We start from the raw sequence: 21,513 nt of genomic DNA on the forward strand, positions 1-21,513 counted from the left end.
AATATGACATCCCACACTGCTCAGTTCATTACGATTATACAGACAACCAGATTCCGATTCCCCGTTACAGTGTCTTAAAGTTTTGGGCACAGAACCGAAAACTAAGTTCCAATAGTTGAAATTTGCACCAGTGACAAAGACGAAATTATTCTACAGCTCATTTCATTTTCAGTCAACAGTTACCTTCCTTCTTGGTCCTTAACAATAAAGGGTTGAGATGTTCTCCCCCACATTTTTAGCACAGTCATTCAGGTTGCAGCAAACAATATTTGTTTTATCTGATCAATTGCCACATTGAAGAAGAGATTAACTTTTGGCCACTAATGGCACATAAGGGAGCAGCTAGCTTATTCTTACAGATCATATGATGAATAATATCTCAAAGTATTGCATCCTTGTATAACACAAAACTGAGCAGTTTGGTGTACCGCAGCTTAGCTTCTTATTCAGTTCATAAGGAGAAGACCACGTGGATGCATTTCAGTCAACAATAGCGACTGAAGATGCTTTGTAAAGATCACAACCCACAAAATCAGTATCTATTAATAGCCTTTTCACTACATGAGACACTTCTACAACTGGAACCACTTCCAGATTAAACTGGAGTGGAAAGCCTATTCTAATTTGGTGTGTGAATCTTGGTTCTCACGAGAAGATGAGCCTGAGATACCAATTCAACACAATTCTCAAAAAGAAACACTCTTTCAGAAATCGACTTCATGCTGTGCCGTGCACTGAACTGCAAAAATAAAACTAAATCAATAAATAGACAAATTAATTAACAAATTAATTTTGATTAAATACACCCACAGAGTATGAAATAATACTGCAGCTAACCTGTTTAAGTTTTTCCAAATACATTAGACAAGCCCTTTGACATAAGGTACAACAATTTTTTAAGTGATTTGGGGGGGGGGGGGGGAGAACAGTAAGGTAATAACAAAGAGATAAAACTGCTTTAATATTTCAAATATTTATTCTATTACAGGTCTGGAAACAATTTGCTACTGCATTTAGTCATAATAGCTTTAAAGACACAACACATATGTAAGCTTAATCTGCCGTTTTGGCGTTAGGGCAAAATGCATATGATACCGAACATGTAGCGTTGACTGTATGTATACATTTATATATTTGCAATACGAATTAAATACACCATTATACCACACTGTGTGATTTACGGTATTTAGGAATTAATTATCAAGATACAGAACCAACTTTGCAATGAGAAAAGGTTGTGCCAAACTGAAACTCGGATTGTGACATTAGTAGAACTTCACACACATATTTTTATGTATTGACAGTTATGACAGATATAAATTGAAGAAATGGGCACTTGGCTGTAAGGTATTCAAATACATTATACCACAATAATTCATTATCGGTAAATACTGATTTCTGTTCGATTTTAAATTTTCTCCAACATCGGGTTGGAGTTAAGTCCTTGAGATGAAAATGACAGATATAATTAAATCTAATTGCATAAACAGTAAATTATTTTGAATTGAGAACATAGACATTTTATCCTTGTGTCACGAACTTAAACAAATATGTGAATCACAAAAAGATTCTACTGAGACAATGCAACATGACTGTTGTGTAAAAGTAAGTGAAAGAATATACAACTGTAAGGTTCAGACTTATAAACGTGAGTCTGTTGAGTAATATTATGCACATATTTCATTAAAGCTGTCTTGTAAAACAGAAAGGAAACTACAGTTTAATGCTGTAACAGGAGGTATCTCAACCACAACATTACATGGACTAGTAAACAGGCACACATGAATATTACGTCAGCAATGTGTCCAATGGCCATATAAACAACGGGAAAAATTCATAAATCTCTGTATTAACGTGAACTCTTGCCACAACAACATATATGACGAAAATTGCCTTTCTGGTGGGGCCATATACAGTATATTTATTCGCAGATGTTCGCGTTATTTACTGTTTCTTTAACAATAATCACGTTTTACATCAAATTTCACAGACGATTCCAATTAAATCTTGCCTTTTAACCTGGAGAAACAATTCTTGGAAAGGTACTGCTACTCGTACTTAGATACAAAAAACGTTAGTGCCACATAAAATATGTCAAACCCTTTTTAATAATGTTTGCTTCATCACGGAATACGTATAATGAACTGCAACACAAGCGTTTCATTTCGAAATGTCAGAATTTAAAATCCACGTCGCTGATGTTCAGTTGAGGGAGGACGGTAGGACTGGGTTACAACTAAAAAGAACTGTTTTCAATTTCTTCTTCTCTGAATGGGGAGTATAATAAACTACAACACAGCCAACAAAGGGAAGTTGCACGGTATATAGAGAACTAGTTAGCTGTAGTACTGAGTGGAAATTGCCAAAGCTTTACAGATTCTGCCATGCCATTACCAGTTACGACATCCTGAAAACAAAATCTAACTAATGTGATGAAAATTTTCATATAATTTAACACGTGAACATGCATTCTATTACACAAACAGCACACCCAGGTTACAGATAAATATTCGGTGCTCCGTAATGTACTTAAAATGGTCGTGGTCCCTGCCAGAGTCACAGAGAGAATTGTTAACCTCTCCAAGAAAGTCTTCCGCCAAACTGAATGCCTGCCGGGTACTTCTAAGCAGACGGGCCTGTAGAACCCTACTTCGACAGCAGTAAAAAAAACATGGACCAAATTTACTTTAACAAAACTCGTGGATGGCTATATTAGTGCAACTGCTGGCATTTTATATAAGGACAGAGGACACGCAACATAAACACAGATGTTCTCAAAACCTTTCCCTGCGTTTATGCGTTCGAACATAGTTCCATAATCCCACTAGAAGTCGCCTTTACGTATTAGGAGTTGTTTCCTCTAGTAACACTACATTATGTTTTCTGGCCAAAAGAGAGACATGCCGACGTGTCGCACATACAGAACTCACGCTGTCAGTCTCATAATTACGGTTTGATTCAGCCACACTAGTTCTCATGTGGTCTGCAACGTTCCATGTAAGCGGTTTCAGACAGATCCAACGTGTCTCCTTCGGAATGTATTACGGTAGAAGGGCAGGAAGGCACGAGCAATCCACATCTACTAATCTCGAAGTTTTCGCTTTTGAATCATACCTATCTACGCGCTTTTAAATGTCGGTGGCACACTACTCAAATACCGCATCAATCCTTTGATGTAACAAAAATGTATAATTGATCTTAGGCAGGATTATGCGTTCGCAAACACATGTACATATCGATAATAGGCAACGAAAATCTCGTAGCTCCATTTTTTTTAAATTTTGCAAGAGAAGCAAAAACGGTTTCTTAAAAAATAATATAAAGTGATACAGAAAGTTGCTGCGTATGTAACTGGATAGTAGAAACCTAGTTATTGACAGATTAGCGAAATTACCACACTTTCAAATCTCTCTCTGATTATGGAGTTACTGGTTACTGGAATTACGACGTTTTCACCAACATATGGAGTTGCGGGGTTTTTATTGGCCACCATCGATATATTCCTCCCGAACCGTCGTCACTGCAGACTCGGTTTGTCTTATCTACAGTTCACACCGATTTAGGTTAATCTTAATTCTGTTACCTTTGGGACTCTAGGTTATTTTTACTGTCCCTATATTCTGCACGAGTTGTTTTCTCGCACACTGAGACACGTACTTTTCATATAATGGAAAGACATACGTTCTGGGAAGCAAAACTTTTTACTGGCTATTCCTAACATATAGTCATTAAGTCACACAGAATCCCTACACGAACAATTCAGTTTGTTTATGTTTACATTTTTCAGTTCGACATGACGTTCCTGCAGTCTGACTTTACTTAATTAAGTATTTTTCTCACCGAGTGAGCTGCCATACTGACAGTATAGGAAGCAATTAAACGCAGTTAGTTGAATTTCTTCTCACTTCGCCAACTTACTTTTAGAGCAACGACGATTTTCTGATCTAACTGCAACACTTAAACGTCAAACTGGTGGTTTCGTAAACGGTACATAGGTTTCTGTAATTAATATGTAGAACCAAGGTGTTAAATAAAAGGCTCTGTGTGTGTGTACAGAATTTACGACGTTGAGTTTCCCCCATTACTGTGCAGATCAAGTTAACAGAATTTAATTTCCTATGTAAATTTCATAGGGTACTCTGATACGATATTAGAACGATCAGATAAAATCTACATTTGGCCAGAACTGTCGAAACAACTGAAAACGGTTTTCGTCAGTTAGTTTGGAATTTACTTTTTAATTGACAAACTGCTTCTGATGGAAGGATCCGACTTACACATTCCCACAGCCGATTGTCTGCGATGGACTATTACCAAGAAAAACCAATTTTTTAAAGAGAAATATTCAAGTTGTGAATCAAAGAACTACCCTGGAAAATGTGTGTAGTAACTCTGGTGCCACCGAAGGGAGCAGCAGTGTACCGCTAAGCACTAAAGCAGCTCTCTGGGTCCACACAGTTTTATCTTCATGGACGTTTCGGATACACAATAGCCAGCACACGTACACAGATAATTAAGGACATTTCGAAACTGCTTTGTCAGTAACAATAAAAGCAGACTACGTGAGCAGGAAGTGGGGCTGAGTTACAAGATTCATATCGGGTAACTTTCTAGACGGAATTCTATCTAATACAATAGGTCCATAGCCGTCTGCTTTCAGATGGTGCTCTGCTATTCAAGCCTCATCAAGGTTGCTATTTGGCATATTATTCGACACTGTACATGGGCGCTCGGCAAGGTGTTTACTGTAAGTTATATATTTTGCAAAAGTGATAGAATATAGGACCTATAACTGAGCGTTGTCACGTTGTAAATATTTTCTCATTATTAATTGGTATGGTTTTATTTTGGTAAGAAAGTTCACTTTATAATAAAAATCAACTTTTATTTTATAAATGTAGCTGGGATGCACAGTCTGCCAGACAGCTAATCTTTCGACAACAGTCAGTGACGAGAGGTAATTAACGTTTCTAGAACAATTATACCAATGGTGAATTCGTTAAAAATACCGGTACGTGTTTTGCATAATTAAAACCATTTTCTGTCAGACTGTAGTAAGGGCCTCACAGACTTAATATACACAGAGAACGTAAAATGTGACAAATACATACGGTGAATCTGCCATACATATTCGTCAACAAGATCGGGTAACGCGACACTGCTTCAGTAAGTATTATTCGGGAATGTGCATGTACACTACGTCAGTAGGATGGCCACACAAACATTTATGAGACGAAGGACGATTGAAGCCAAAACACATTTTGCAGTGGTTAAATAAAGAGAGGTTTATAAATGAAAATTGCGCGCGCGGTCTTAGTGGGAGGCTTCTGTGGTGATTTGTCAAATGCGAGTCGCGAATCAGTATTGCTATTTAATTCGTTGAGCTCAGACTTTTTAAGATCCTCACAAAGCCGGAGGAGGTTCACGATCTGCGGAACCTCGTCGTCTCATTACAAAGAGCAGACCAACTGTCTCAACAAATACGAATACATGAGGGGCTGGCACAGCTCCCACACATTAATTTCCAACTTGCCCACTCGGATCTTCTGTCCCGTCCGCAATCGATCAGGTGCGCCTCCAGTTAACGGCGAGAATCCACACGCTCACACAGATGACGCTTCTGTTCTTGAGTTTAACAACAGTCCTGCATAATTACGATGCACTCGTTTCCTCCCTAAATCGTTAGCCATTGTACGTACGACACTGAGCTTTCACGCACATTGTCAAATCTTACGAATGGCAGTTACTTCAAAATCGACTGAAGTAAATTGCAGCTTATCACGATTGACGGCACTACCGCCTATGTCTCTTGCAAGCCAGTCAAAGAACGTCGCTTTGACTCGTGTATTCATTCTTGACGCCGTAACTCACAAGCCGTAACTGCAACTCACCTTCGTACAAGGAACGCATTGACACATAAATCTTCCAACTGTGCTGTGAAGTTGCAGCTATCCGCAAATAAAAGCTTCATCTCTCTGCAGTGCACCAACAAATCCATCAGTCCGTAGTTTCATAAATACGCTATGTCGCAAACCGAAGAAAGCCAAGGGATGTTCCACTTCAGAGAGATGTAGCACGTGTTTCCACTGGAGTTACTTCTTCAACAAAATGGATGGCGGTCGCCAGAGTATCAGCTAGGGGCGATCACATGTAAATCCTCCGCAGATCCGATGGTGATGTTATCATATTGCACTGAGGACACAGCTTCTTTGCACCCTGAAACAAACACCGACAAAACATATTAATTACTGCTTCCTCAATATTTTCAGTAATTCTGTACATAAATAAATTAACAATATATACACCGTTTATTCCCTTTAAGTCATAAGCTTTATTTTCTTATTCTAATTTTTTCACTACTAAAAATACGAAAAACCGAGTATGTGACTCATACTGAAACGTAAAAACTGTGTTGAAACCCCTTTTTCGGCCCTCGCCAAGACTCATATCAGGCTACAACGCCCTTTTAACTGAAAGGATTCCATCGAGTAAAACATCCAAAATAAATGCGATAAAAACATACCGGACTCTCAGAACTACCGTCTCTATTCACACCGTATCTAAGCATCCGTATAGTGACAGCCAGCAAACAAACACATTTCATTTTCAGATTTGGTTTTCCTAGGAATTTTACAGTCACTGGAGCTACTATTTACTACGAGCTACTGTTAACAGTCACACAAGTCTAAGACCTGCGACAACAGAATTTTTTTTCCGTTAGTAAAAGAAACCAGCCTCGGAATTTGGTCAAGGGGACTGTTTGACGCCGACGTATCGCAGTGCCATCTCCGTCAGTAAGCTTTCTCATTCAGGACGTATTATCGTGTTCATGGAGCGGGACGAGTTTTCAGACACTACGTGAAATTTCATTTTGCGAAGCACTTACGTGCGTGTATAATGCACTGCATCTAGTCGGATTTCGGCAAGGTGTTACTAAACGAGAACCAATATGTCTCTATTATATGCCGAACCGAGCAGTAGACATATAGTGTAATATAACTTACCAAAACTAAAGTGTCGTATTTGTTGGTTTTGCATTACAACTTACGTGTCACGAAAGCACGCTACTTCTAGGTACTGGCAGATTAAATATACAGCATGTAAATGATAATTGTTTACAATGTACCACAGTGATGTAGGCGAAGTCGAGACGAAAAAACTGATATAGGACAGTTGAGTATACATGGGAAACATCCTCGAATTCGCCTACAGAAGTCACCTAAGCTACACCGCACCCGCCCTGTGCGGTATTTTGCCCAAAATCAATACTGAACATTAAAAACTCCTCCTTGCATTTACAACATGTCAAATTGACGTCTGTGTAAATTTTACTTCAAAATATTGTGAATTTTAACAGCATAAAATTAACTATTAAATAATTTTGTTTGTCTGTCCTCTTAACTACGAAGCTCGTATGCTTGTAAGGGAGAAGTTTAGATCGAGTGGTAAACGTAATTAGTTTTTACATAATGTTTACAAAAGTCTTTCCTCTTTCATCATTCTCACGGAAAAACTTAAATTAATGTTAATAAAACAGCCAACTAAGCGGGCGGCCGAAGAAAGCGAGAGAATATTCAAAATCTCGCGTGTGTAGCATCCGCTGTAGCTTATGTGGCTTTTGTATACTGATTTGAGGTTGCTTCCCAGCTTGATACATCGCCAGTGTCCTATATCCAACTTTTCATCCTTACTTCCCCTGGGGGAGGGAGGGGGGTGGGAGAGAGGGAGGGATGGAATGTCCCTGGGGGAATATTCAGGGATATGGCAAGAACGCCCATACAAAGCAAAATAATCTAGTAAACGTGGCCTCAAAAATGCATACCTTAAGAGCTATGAGCACTTGTTCAATTGACTACACTTTTTTGTTTCGAACGATCGTTCCTGTCATATCCCGGTATACTGACCATTTCCGCTGGGAAACTCTATATATCATCTTCTAATTCAGTCATTTGGTGATGTGTCATTTCTGAGTCTGCGTGCAATGTAGAATTCCAGCAGGTTCTTCAATTTCTGCAGATCTTGAGTTTCCTGTTGCCAATTGAATCAAGCTTTCTTTCTGAAGACGCTGTTCCATCTGTGCTGTGGTCTTCTGCTTTGTCTTTTTTGGTAAATTGGGCTCCAATCTAGAATTTTTTTTTTTACCATCTGCCATCTCTTCTTCGAGCGATGTGACTAGCCCATTACTATTTCAAGGTATTTACTCTTACATTAGGTCACTGACCTTCGTTGTACGTCTGACATCTACTGCTTTCTTTATGTCTTTCTTTTTGTAGCCAAATACTGATCTTTCCAGTACTCTTTGTCGTTTTTAATTCTTTTAGTAGTCAAACATACTACCATACCGCTAAATGCATAGTTGTAGGATGGCAATTTCTTCAGATCTTTTATTCAACTAATGCCTGTGTGCGTGTCCTGTCATAATGTGGAAGTTACTGGTTGGTTGGTTGAAGGGGGTAAGGCACTAACAAGCGAGGTCATCAGTCACTTAGTCAAGAGTTCATTCATCCGGAGGCAGTGACGTTCACCAGGAATGAACTTGGACGAGGACACTACGGAGGAGTGGTAAGAGTGAGGCACTGCAGGCAGTAGTGATGCCAGGGCTGGGAAAGCGATTTACAGAGAGTAAAAGTGGATGGATTCGACAGGTACGTAGATCAGAGCAGACATGTGGTCTCCTAGGGCTCAGTCACGACCAAAGATACCCCACCCACTTTGCACCTCCGCCAACCCGATTAAGGGTTGGTTAAGAGTAAAGAATGCCTTCTGGTCAAGAGGGACAGCGCTAAAAATGTAATGACCATCAGTTGGCCCGTCAATAATAAAACTAGACGAGAGCAATAGTTAAGGTTGTACATGGATGTCCGCTGTAGCTCTGCATGCGAATGGGGCATCCCCTCCCACAACTATCTCATCCCTGATCCATCACAGGCAGAGCATTTAACAGGAGGATAGCACCTCGAATCAACAGAGGGCTATTCCTAAAACGAAGAGCAGGGTGCGGCAGAAAAAAAGAGGCGTACTACCCAAAAGCAACTAAAACAGATTGAGAGAGGACAGATGCAGCATGCAAAGGAGACAGGGTCAAGGGTCTCCACGAAACATCATGTTGCAGGACACGTCCCCAGCCCAAACCAACTGGCTCCTCTCCTGAAGGTAGTTTAAAACGTTTTATCTGAGAGTAAACGATACAGTCAGAGAGAAAACGGAAAAGCATTTCAACTGTCCATGAGTCATCTGCCAATACGACAGACAAAGAATTCTGAGGACAATGCTTAGCACAAAGAGCCACAAGGAGGGGGCATTCAACTAGGATATTAGCAACTGTCAGTAAGCCTCCACACCCACAAAAGCCGGCCCTGTGGCCGAGCGGTTCTAGGCACTTCAGTCCGGAACTGCGCTGCTGCTACGGTCGCAGGTTAGAATCCTGCCTCGGACATGGAAGTGTGTGATGTCCTTAGGTTAGTTAGGTTTAAGTAGTTCTAAGTCTAGGGGACTGATGACCTCAGATGTTAAGTCCCATAGTGCGCTTAAAGCCATTTGAACACCCACAATGTGGGGACGGCTCGGTATGCAAAATAAAACTATGGGTCCATCTAGTATGACTGATGCGGAGGCGACGTATAACGGTGGATTCCTTCCAGGAATAACGGAAGAAAGAGTACCATGCAGCAGTAGTCTCCTTGATAGCGCAGGGTTTATTGGAGGGGGCAGTAGCCCACAAGATGTTTATCCATCTTCTAATGAGCAGAGGCGTTACAGTTGTACCTGCAAATCCGCACCTGGGATTGTCAAAGTGAATGGGGGCGCGTAATCACATCTCTGTCCATATCGTCAGCCATTTTGTTCCCTGGGATACAAACTGCTTGAAACCCAGAGAAAGACAACTGAGCAGGCAGTATGATCAAGTTCAGAAACAAGGTCACAAATAGCAAATACCACAGGGTGGCAACAGTAACACTGGTAAATGGGCTGAAGTCTGTTCATTGAGACACTACATATGAAAACAGGGACAAGGGAGGCCTTTTAATGCTTGGTTAATGGCCACCAGCTCTACCTTAAAAACTTGTTACTGGCAACGAACGGTGTTCCTCACGTGCGGGAGATGTAACAGCGTAATCCCTCCTATCTGTGGTTTTAGAACCCTCACGTTGAAATGTGGTAGCACCCTGATATTCTTTAAGAACTCAAAGGAACAGATGCCGAAAGGCCATGAGGGTAACTGCGAAATCCTTGAAATAAATTGATTTTAATTTGTGGCCTGGGTACCAACTGCGGATGGTGGAATTAGGGGGCGAAAACATGGGCAGCACATTCTACGGAGGATATGCGGAGGTCCTGCTGTGAGGTGCTTTGCAACCGAGGGTGGGTGACAGGGGGTCGATGCATCTCATATGCAAAACTAACATGATAATTTGGATGACCAGGAAACTGTCAAAAGGCGATTTCACGGGTGAGAAAGGGTTGGCGACTCCGTAACTGAAGAGGGAAGATCCATGCTTCAGCAAGGAGACTGTCTACAGGAGTAGTCCAGAAGGCATCACTGGCCAGTCGAATTCCATGACGATGGACCGAGCCTAGCAATTTCAAAGCCAAAGGCACTACACAGCCATAAACCTGGCAACCACAGTCCAAGCCGGATTGAACGACAGCTCCGTTGATGTGAAGGAGAGTACCCCAACAGACATGGAAAAGGAATCACAGAGCATTGAGCTTTCGCATGCAGTCAGTCTTTAGCTGATGAATCTGGGGCAACCCAGTCAGCTTCTTGTCAATGTGGAGTCCCAAAAAATCTGGCTGTGTAATACCGTCCAAGTACCTTGCACCTAAGTACAATTCTGGTTCAGGAAGGACTGTGGTATGATAACAAAAACGCATGTCCCTCATGTTCGTAGTATAGGACTGGAAACCATGGGAAAGGGTGCAAGCAGAAGCCTGTCAGATGTTGTCTTGGAGCTGATGTTCAGCCAAGACTATGCAGTGAGAGCTGTACCAAATACAATAGTCGTAGGCATACAGCATGGGGATCAACAGTGGCCTGACAGAGTATACTAGCCCATACATAGCAATGAGAATGAGTGTGACATTCAGCATGGAGCCCTGCAGGCCACCATTCTGTTGGACCTGTGGGTAGCTGAGCAATGTGTCAACTTTGGCCCGGAACAACCGGCGGGATAAAAACTGATGAATAGAAATTGCTGTATAGATCCTCGAAAGCTCCAGCCATGGAGGAGAAATAAAATGTCAAGGCGCCAGGCAGTGTCGTATGCCTTATGTAGGTCAAGAAATACTGCAGTATGGTGTAAGCAGACAGTTGGTTATGGATTGTCACTCCTGGAAGCCACGCTGATAGCGGGACAAAAAGCCCCGAGATTCGAGAATCCAGTATAAACGGCGGATAACCATCATTTCATGCAGTTTGCAGACCACATTGATAAGGCTAATCGGCCATAATTGCCAACGGATATTTCTTTTTGCCCTCATTAAGTATTATAACGCTGATACTATTTCGCTATTAAGAAGTGAAGACCTTGTCGAGCCAAATACAGTTGAAGACCCTGATCACTGAGTAATAGCCAGGTGCTGGATCATCTCATTTTCAATATAAGCTGGGCCTGGGGCTATACTGTAAGACAAGGCAAGAGCCTCAAGCAACTCCCAGTCAGTGAATGGTTCATTATATAACTAGGCTAAGGGGCGAAGGAGAGAACGATGTCTTTAATTTGTCGCTTAGCGTCCGGAAGATAGCTGCATAAGAATGGGATTCTGACAGTGTCACAAAGTGGGTTGCAAATTGTTCAGAGTCAGTGCGTCATTATAGATAGCATATTGAAGGAAGAAACCCGGTAGAATTGTGGATCTCTGGAGGCCCTGACGACTACAGAGCTTAGTCCACATCTGGGATGAAGATGATTATGTTTCCAGGAAGGAGACGTAGCTCTCCCAGCATTCCTTCTTACTGCAAATAATTATATAGTGAGCCTTAGCACAAAGTCTGGGTGATAAGGTTAGTCTGCAAAGAACGTTGCTTGAAGCATTGCAAGGCTCTTTGGCGATCCTGGACAACTATTGAAATGTCTTTGGTGCGCCAAGGCACTGGCCAGCGATAGAGAGCACCTGTATAAATGGGAATAGCAGTTCCAGTGGCGTGGGTGATCCCACTTGACATGTCTTGCACGTGCTCGTTAATGCAATCTGACAAAGCGGCGACGGGAGGCCATTCCCTTCCAAGGCTTTCAAACTGCCTGCGCCTGTTCGATTATCCTTGGGACCTTTTTGGATGCTTCAGGCGAAATGTACTCATTGCCACCCAGAAATCAATCTTTAGCTACACGTCTCTCTGGAGCGTGAGGTCTCTGTGGAAGATGATTTCTTGGACAATATTCAAAGTTTCGTGTGGGGCAATGGTCAATGGTAAGTCATCTAGACGATCACATGCCTAAATAGTTGCCGACTGTGCAGCAGAGCAGGCTTTGAACAATAGAGATCCACTTCACATCTTCCCCAAAGTCACAATTTCTCCAAACCAACCTTCAATATGATCCGCGAAAAATAACGGATGTGTAGCAGTAAAAATATCCCCATCAGTTCGAGTATATACTAAGTATTGGATAAAATGTTTCGCTCCCAGACTTCTGGCTTGTCCCTCTTCCCACGGGGCAGTGTGCCGTGTCAACACTGGTGCCGCTTGCAGTAGAGTAGGGTAAGCAGTAGAGTTATAAATATTTGTACTGAGATATTTAGACCTGTCTGATGAGAAGGCCAGATTAGAACGGCCATTGTTTTGGTGTAATCTGATACGTTTCATGTGCCACCAACTCCGGTCTAGGGCTCTCTCCAAGGGCGCCCAGACAGCGGCAGCGAATGCCATCTGGCGCGACAGCTACTGCTGAAAGTTCTGATGCCCCAGGAAGACGGGCATCTACTCCTTGGCATGCGCTGGGAGCTAGCAGCCCCAGCATCAGCTGTGTGATTCCTGTGTTGTCAGGGAGTTCAACCGAAAGGGTACACATGGATCCCACCACATTGGTTTGACTAAATCGTTGGCTTTGAAGTTCATATAAGAGTGTACGCAGATATTGTGCGCAGATGACCTTTAACGCTGCATGTAGTAGGAGGTGCTACTTAAGGTGTTATTGTAAGTCGGCCAACACTATAGAAACATTTGGAAAATGAGGTCCAACTTAGAAGGCGATTAAATCTTACTTCAGCCGAAAGGTGTTGTAAAGTAAATGAATTAATAGTCGGAGAAAGGAAAGCAGAATCTTGGAAATAGGCTGGTCGACATCAAAGGCTGCTACCATGAGAAAAAGAGAGGAAAAGGAAGGAAGGACAGTCGGAGATGAGAGACTGCAGCACAGGAAAGGAAGTAGGTGATGCAGTACATTTGGGGTCCGTGCCCGCCATGCACGCACGAAAGTGTCGTGAGCCCCATGAGGGGAATGTGGAAATGAAAACTTACTTTGAGGTATGAAGGCAAACAATTTAGAAATACACCCTTGATGACATTTCACTTATTTCCACGCACCGTGGATTGATAGTGTACTGCTTTGTTAATTAGGAGATCCATGTTCTATTCCCAGAAGGACATAAAATTTTAACTCGGCGAAAATTTTTGTTTCCTAGATGAAATATATTGTCAAAATGGTTCAAATGACTCTGAGCACTATGGGACTTAACATCTGAGGTCGTCAGTCCCCTAGAACTTACAACTACTTAAACCTAACTAACCTAAGGACATCACACACATCCATGCCCGAGGCAGGATTCGAACCTGCGACCGTAGCGGTCGCGCGGTTCCAGACTGAAGCGCCTAGAACCGCTCGGCCATATCGGCCGGCCAATATATTGTCAGTGATACTGTGTCCCGAAGAAAACGTATTACTTTACAAGCTTTCTTTTTCTTTGCATTGAAGCGCCCTGATTCCATTTGCATCACCACAAAGTTTTTCAGAATTTTTTTTCCGCGCAACTTTGAGAACCACTGTTGAAATTGAAGCAGCTGTTTTAGGCATGGCCATTTTCGGAAGAAAATTTAGTGTGGTGGTGCAACAGATGTAGACGGCAACTGTCGCTGGACAGCAGGTCAGTTTGGCGTGTGACCATTTGTGCACGTCCACGGTCAGGACAGCGTATCGAATCACTGGAGGAACATGTAGACAGCACACCACTCTTCCGACCATTAATGTGAGTTTATGCTCGAAGAAGTTGCTGTTTTGCTCCCACTAGAGCGAGTCCCCACAGCAAAGCAAAACGGAAACAGGCGAGACTCCTCAGTGTGGTAATCAAATACGCTGGCTCCTCAGCTACATAGGTGGCTGTTTGAGCTGTTGCTCATGTCGACTGATTATTCGATAACATTTTTCATCAAAGATCAGTTTTCTGAAAGACACCACAGTGAAATTGGTATGGCTTCGGAAGACTGTAAACATCCTAAAACTCGATAAAGAGATTGAGAAATATAAAGATTATATGCACAAGAGTAGTCTTGTAGTATATGCAAGACAACAGATCAGGTTTCAAGAATCAACATGTAATCCGGAAATGTCTCTCAAGTAGACAGACTAACGTTTCTAAGAGGAATTATTAAACTACCCGGGCGAAATCGGCAAGCAAACGACAAGCCAGTTGCAAATACTACTCAGAGCATGCAAGAACACCTGGAGCATAACTGGAGCTCGATAAAAAAAGAAGTACTTTCCGTATAATTTTAGGACTGAAGTATGATAACAAAGTCTGATGAAAAAGTGATCTATTAATTCACTGATAAAAATCAAAGACCCAAGAGGAAATAACGAATAAAAGTTTACAGTCACAGACATAGGAGGGGTTGAAACAGATTCACAAAACATGTAAATCTTGCCTTACTTATGAAAATTCTCAACAGTTAGTGAAAAGAAATGAATGAAGACTCAAAAGATGCAGCATTCGCAACGAAATAATGCAAAAGAGAACAAAATTATTCCTAACTGTAATTAACAAACGAAAATTCTTCGCGAGGGAATGCCCGATAAATGAGAGGTAAAAGTGTAACATCAAAGAAGCACCATGGGGCACGACAACGGGTGAAGGGGTATTAGAGAGAGAGAGAGAGAGAGAGAGAGAGAGAGAGAGAGAGAGAGAGAAACACGAACAATAACAAAATCAGATGATAGTAATAGTATTCTGTTGTTGCGCACAATGAATAAAGAAAATATATCTGTGACAAAAATAATATCTTATCACAGCATAGCATATCTTTCACGTCGACGATTTTCTCACTGGTTCGACGATAACACTCTCTCTCTCTCTCTCTCTCTCTCTCTCTCTCTCTCTCTCTCTCACACATACACACACACACACACACACACACACACACAAACCTGTGCGCACACTCGGAAAGATAAGTTCGCGTTTGCATACGGTTATAAAATTTACGATGAAAAAGATAAATTCAGTGAAATTATCTAAAAAGACACTGTACTAAAACGGAATGAGCCGAAATGCTTTGATTGACGTCCTGACAAATCACAAAATCAGAAAAACTTTACGACACTCTCCGCGTCGTTAACTAATATAGAGGGTCATCGCCTTTTGCCCTTTCGTCTACATATAAGACGCATTCAGTTCTAATGAGGCGTACAGTCATTTGTACTCCACAGACTGTACCAAACATCTGGGCGGGGGTGGACGTGCTCGATGAAGCCTTGGGTTAGGGATCAGTTCCATACGGAGAACGGTCAGGATTACGTCATCCGGTCAGAATGACCTGTATGAAGTATGCTATGGGATAACAGTTCAACTTCTTCGGCCATTTTCCAGGAGTGAAAGACACAGCAGTAGTAAGTTTGCATAGAGAACGGTAACGAGACTGTAGTTTAGTACGAGACAACTGAAACAATGATCACTTCCTGAATAAACTATATATTCTCTCTCTCTCTCTCTCTCTCTGAACTATACCAAACTGCTACTTCAATATTTCCATGCCTGTGCGATATATTAATTAAAATGTCATCCTTATGCTAGCTTATTTTCAATACAGAAGAAGCAATTCCTATAGATGAGGAATAGTGTGAGTAAATCATGACTATTGGATGTGTTGAATTCTCATCCGGCGATCGCGACACAGCGTGTCCAGAGGAAGTGCACGTGCAGCTTTTCGCCATTGTTCTGCTGGCTTCGAGAAAGACTGAATCACATGGATGCGGGTCATAGGAACACCATAGCTGCGTCTTCCCATAAGGACTACACAAAGAGAAAATCGTACGTCTGATCGACTGGCTCTGACGTACAGGCGGAAGACAACAGCTCAAGTACGGACAAACGTTACAGGCAGACTGTCACCACGAACCATCGGGGAAAAAATTACCGGAATATGGGTTGACATCTCGAGTTGCTATGTGTCTTTCATTGCTCACAGCACACCGCAGAAAACAGAGACTTACATGGTGTGGAGCCAGGATCAACTGGGACACTGAGTGGCATTCTGTGGTGTTTAGCGATGAGTCTCTCGTTGTGGCGGTCATTTCGACGCCAACTTGAGCACAGACTAACAGTGAAATGTGACAGAAAGCATCAATTCTTAAGAGCCATACTTCGCTAACTCCTGGAGCCATGGTGTGTGGACTGATTTGATAGTTATTGAACGGAAGCCAAATGCTCGCCAGCATGTGGCAAGAACGATAAACCCTGCTGTTATACGCTTCATGGCTAGGGTACCGAGTGACAGATACCAGCAGGATAACACAAACGCCACAGTGCAATTCAGACCACAGATGCCTTGAAGAATGTGTGGTTCCTTGACGTGCGTGCCTGGTCCATTCATTTGTCAACCATAATGCATGTTTCGGACGCGACGAGCAGAAATTCGGATACATTAGTTATCAGAACTCCCTCTTACTGTAGTTCCATTCGGATTGATGTCCATCACCTACATCAAAAGCAAACAGCTTCCGAATGTAATCTCAATGAGGCTCTTGTCATGTGCGAAACACAATCTTTGTCATATCCCGAAGATTTCTGGCTGCAAACTGGTATGAAAGTTCATACCAGTCTGCAGCTAGAAATCATCAGGTACAGAAAAATCATGTGTTTCAAGCATGGCAAGAAATTCATTAAGATGACATTCAAAAGCAGTTCGTTTCTGATGTAGAAGATGGACAGCAATTTCGAACGGAACAAAAGTACGAGGGCGTCCTGAAAACTAATGCCTCGGAAATTTTTATTCTCTTCTCAATACCGGCTGAGGTATTACATGTCGTGCATATTACTCGATCTACTTTCCCGCTTCGCTGGCGAAAGTTGAAACCCTCTGCATCTAGAGGGCTCCGAATAGTAGCGGGTTATATGGCGGTATGTGAGAAACAGCGTGTTGTAATTGAATTTCTCTCGTCGGAATCGGGTTGATGAAATGATCAGAGAAAATCGTCGGATAATACAAGCGCAGCTTTCAGGTAAGTGAGGAATATCACCAGCGCGTATACAGGCTATCATTGCAGAACTCTGGTACAGGCCACTGTGTGCACGGTGGGTGCCTCGAATGTTGAATCTTGACATGAAACAGAGGAGACTGGACACCTGTCAACAACTTCTTTTGCGTTTCGAGCGTAAGAGTGATGGGTTCCTTAACAACACTGTGACAGGTGATGAAAGCTGGGTTCATAATTTTGCCCCCGAAAGGAGCATCAATGGAGTTCCGCCACGAAGGATCACCGATGTCGAAGAGTTAAAGACCATGCCATCAACAGATAAAGTCATACTCGCAGTGTTCTGGGATATTCAAGGTGTGTTGCAATTGGAGTTCATGCCCACCATGGCACCATAAACTCTGCAGAGGTACTGCGAGACCTTTACAAAACTGAATGCATGAATTCGAAGTGTTTGTCCATGTAGCATCCTTTCCTTCAGCATGACAATGCCAGACCACTCCCGAGCGCTGCGACATCTGCGGCAATTCGACGCCTTAGATTTACTGTCATCGATCATCCTCCACACAATACCGACTTGGTAACATCCGATTTCCATCTGTTTCCAAAACTTAAAGAACACCTTCGAGGACTTCACATTTACGGTGATAAAGCGGTGTAGCAGATGTGAAGTTGTGCCTCCGTCAATAAAATCAAACATTCTACAGTGACGGTATAAGCAAACTAGTCTCTCGTTGAGAGAATTCTATTCGTCGCCAGGGTGACTATGTTGAGAAATAAATGTATAGACATGAAGAACAACGAAATGTATATATTTTTGCTTTATCTAAAAAGCTTTAAGAGTTTTCACATAAAAAATTAGGTGGCATTACTTTTCAGCACGCACTCGTATAAACATGTAATACACGGTATGTGACATACATCTCCACAAAGTTTGGTACATACTGGTCGGGTGCTTCATGGCGCAATATTTTTCCTTTCGCCAATGTGTTACGACATTTATGAGTTTCAGTAAAGTATGTGGAAGTTTACGGCTAAAAATGATCAGTTCACATGAACATAAAACAACTAAAAGACACACAAAAAACGTGTAATATTTATAGGACTCAGTCACAACATCTTCCGAGACGGTGAACTCTTGCTTTCCAATTACCGATTTCCTACAACTAATCTTCACTAGGCATACCAAATTTGTTGTCTCACTCTGAAGGTATTTCCGTTGCAATCCAAGAGCTCAGAATTGGAGGTTATGATTAGTTAGTTTGACTTGATGTATAACGAGCATTCCACACGCTCGTATAACATTTCGCTGTCGAAGTTTTAAGTGTGGAAGGCAGACTACTTACGCAACTGACGAGCCCCAGTACGACATAACAATTTAACCGATAAGGGTTACACTTCAACTGCTCTGAACTTCCTATGTCAGCCTAGTTACGACACTAGCACTAACTACAATTCAAAACGTCGTTTACTTATCACGCAGATGTCACGTTCAAACGCCGGCCAGATTGGCCGAGCGGTTCTAGGCGCTACAGTCTGGAACCGCGCGACCGCTACGGTCGCAGGTTCGAATCCTGCCTCGGGCATGGATGTGTGTGATGTCCTTAGGTTAGTTAGGTTTAAGTAGTTCTAAGTTCTAGGGGACTTATGACCTCAGCAGTTGAGTCCCATAGTGCTCAGAGTCATTTGAACCATTTTTGAATCACGTTCAAACGCCTCCTCCAACGACCCATAAAACTTTTCACAACCCGATGTTTATTTTCTCTACGACTTTAGATCGAAGAATCTAGGCAATTTTGCCAACTACACACTCAGTATTACGCCTTCTTCCGCAACAAAAGTACGTTCACTTGCAATTTTGAGATGTAGATAGGCATACAGTACATAAAATGACTCACTTGCATTACAGAAGACTTGTTTCGTTTACGTTAAAAGGTATCATGAATAATACAAACAACAGTTACGGTTATTTCACAACTTCTAGGCTATTCCGATGATGTGACGTTTTCCCTCCCATGTTTTAAGTCACACAGACAAAAAATATGGGTCACACACATACACCACTACATTTCAGCGTATTATAATGCATGTGGAAGTATTTCCATCTACATCTACATGGATACTCTGCAAATCACATTTAAGTGCCTGGCAGAGGGTTCATCGAACTACCTTCACAATTCTCTGTTATTCCAATCTCGCATAGCGCGCGGAAAGAATGAAAACCTATATCTTTCCGTACGAGTTCTGATTTCCCTTATTTTATCGTGGTGATCGTTCCTCCCTATGTAGGTCGGTGTCAACAAAATATTTTCGCATTCGGAGGAGAAAGTTGGTGATTGGAATTTCGTGAGAACATTCCGTCGCAATGAAATACGCCTTTCTTTTAATGATTTCCAGCCCAAATCCTGTATCATTTCTGTGACACTCACTCCCATATTTCGTGATAATATAATGGTTCATACCAGAATACCATAAATGATACTCTTTATGTAAAATGTGAAATTTCGTCAGGTATCTTAATTGCTTTGACTACCATCATACATATCAAGTCCGGTCAAACACAATAACAAATGTTTATTCCCAGACATACAATGATGAGCTGAAACAATATGACCACTGTCCAACTCGAAATTGAATATCCCCTAACGGCGTTGGGAACACGTTACGCGCAAGTAAAGTATACAGGGCATTCCAGGTGAAATGCTCAATATTCAGGGATATGACAAGAAAGATCACTCGCAGTAAAACAGTCCAGTAAACATGGGCTCTAAAACACATACCTTAAGAGCTATGAGCATTTGTTCAGTTTACTAGACTTTTTTCATTTCAAATTATGGTTCCTGTCATATCCCTGAATACTGGCCATTTCACCTGGGGTCCCCTGTATAAGCGGGACAGACACGAGTGGGGAATCATTCTACCGCTAATATGGGCCGCTGATAGCGAAATCCACTTTCGAAAACGGCATTTATTAAAGCTGCGCGGTTCGGAAAGAGCACCTCGAAAAAGGTGAAGCTAGCGGTCTGTTCGTGTGCTAGTGCCATCAGCATCTACGGAAAGTGGTTGAAGGACGGTGAAAACACGACTAGAAGTCAAGGTGTTGGACATCCACGCCTCGCCACAGAATGCGGAGGTCAAAGGCTCGCCCGCTCGGTCCTGCAGTATAGGGGGCGATATGTAACAGCTCTGACGACAGAGTATAATGCTAGTGCTGGCATAAGTGTTTCGGAGCACACTGTTCAGCGCGCATTGTGGAATTCAGGCTACCCCAGCAAACGACCCAAAGGTGTATTATGAAATTTGATTCACGAATTGCGAATCTAAATTGACTTTGTAACATTTATACCTAACACATGAAAATTTGTGCCGGACCGGGACTTGAGCTCAGATTTCCCGCTTATAGCAAGCGGTCGCCTTATTCATCTCGACTATCCGTGCACGCTTCCAGGACCGATCCAAACCTCCATATGCCATAGTGTCTACGCCGCTTCGTTGATTCCTCCAACATGGTTAATGAGACAAACCTGTTCAACGTTAGTAGTATTGTCATTTTTGCCCGTCTAGGCTGTAATATTTAGTTTTACTTGGTATGTATGACGCAATAAGAAACTGGTCAAAGCAATAAATTAAGAGATCTGATGATATGTCACTTTATGTGTAGTGAGTATGTTTTACGTCATTCTGATGTGACACATTGGAGGAAATACTTCCAGATGCATTGTAATATGCTGAAATGTAGCGTCGTCGTATTTTTTCATGTGAATTGTCAACACAAACATTGTACAATTCCATAATACACTGGAGTAATAATAGTCATGGGACAGCCATATGCACATATACAGATAGCGGTGCCGGCCGCGGTGGCCGTGCGGTTCTAGGCGCTGTAGTCCGGAACCGCGGGACTGCTACGGTCGCAGGTTCGAATCCTGCCTCGGGCATGGATGTGTGTGATGTCCTTAGGTTAGTTATGTTTAAGTAATTCTACGTTCTAGGGCACTGATGACCTAAGATGTTAAGTCCCATAGTGCTCAGAGCCATTTGAACCATTTGAACAGATAGCGGTAGTATCGCGTCCACAACGTATAAAAGGGCAGTACGTTGGTGGAGCTGT

The 21,513-nt window shown here is 42.2% G+C and overlaps 1 protein-coding gene across 1 annotated transcript in view; it reads right to left on the reverse strand.

Annotated features, from left to right (window-relative positions):
• Positions 1-957: 957 nt before the first annotated feature.
• The window catches only part of LOC124556037 (E3 ubiquitin-protein ligase Rnf220-like), a 678,682-nt gene continuing 658,126 nt past the window's right edge, over positions 958-21,513 (reverse strand). Inside the window, exon 10 of the mRNA XM_047130072.1 lies at positions 958-6,216. Coding sequence (XP_046986028.1) covers positions 6,145-6,216 — 72 coding nt within the window. The 3' untranslated portion in view covers positions 958-6,144. The remainder of the gene's footprint in view (positions 6,217-21,513) is intronic.

The sequence above is a fragment of the Schistocerca americana genome, chromosome X (assembly GCF_021461395.2).
Source record: "Schistocerca americana isolate TAMUIC-IGC-003095 chromosome X, iqSchAmer2.1, whole genome shotgun sequence".
Taxonomy (NCBI): domain Eukaryota; kingdom Metazoa; phylum Arthropoda; class Insecta; order Orthoptera; family Acrididae; genus Schistocerca; species Schistocerca americana.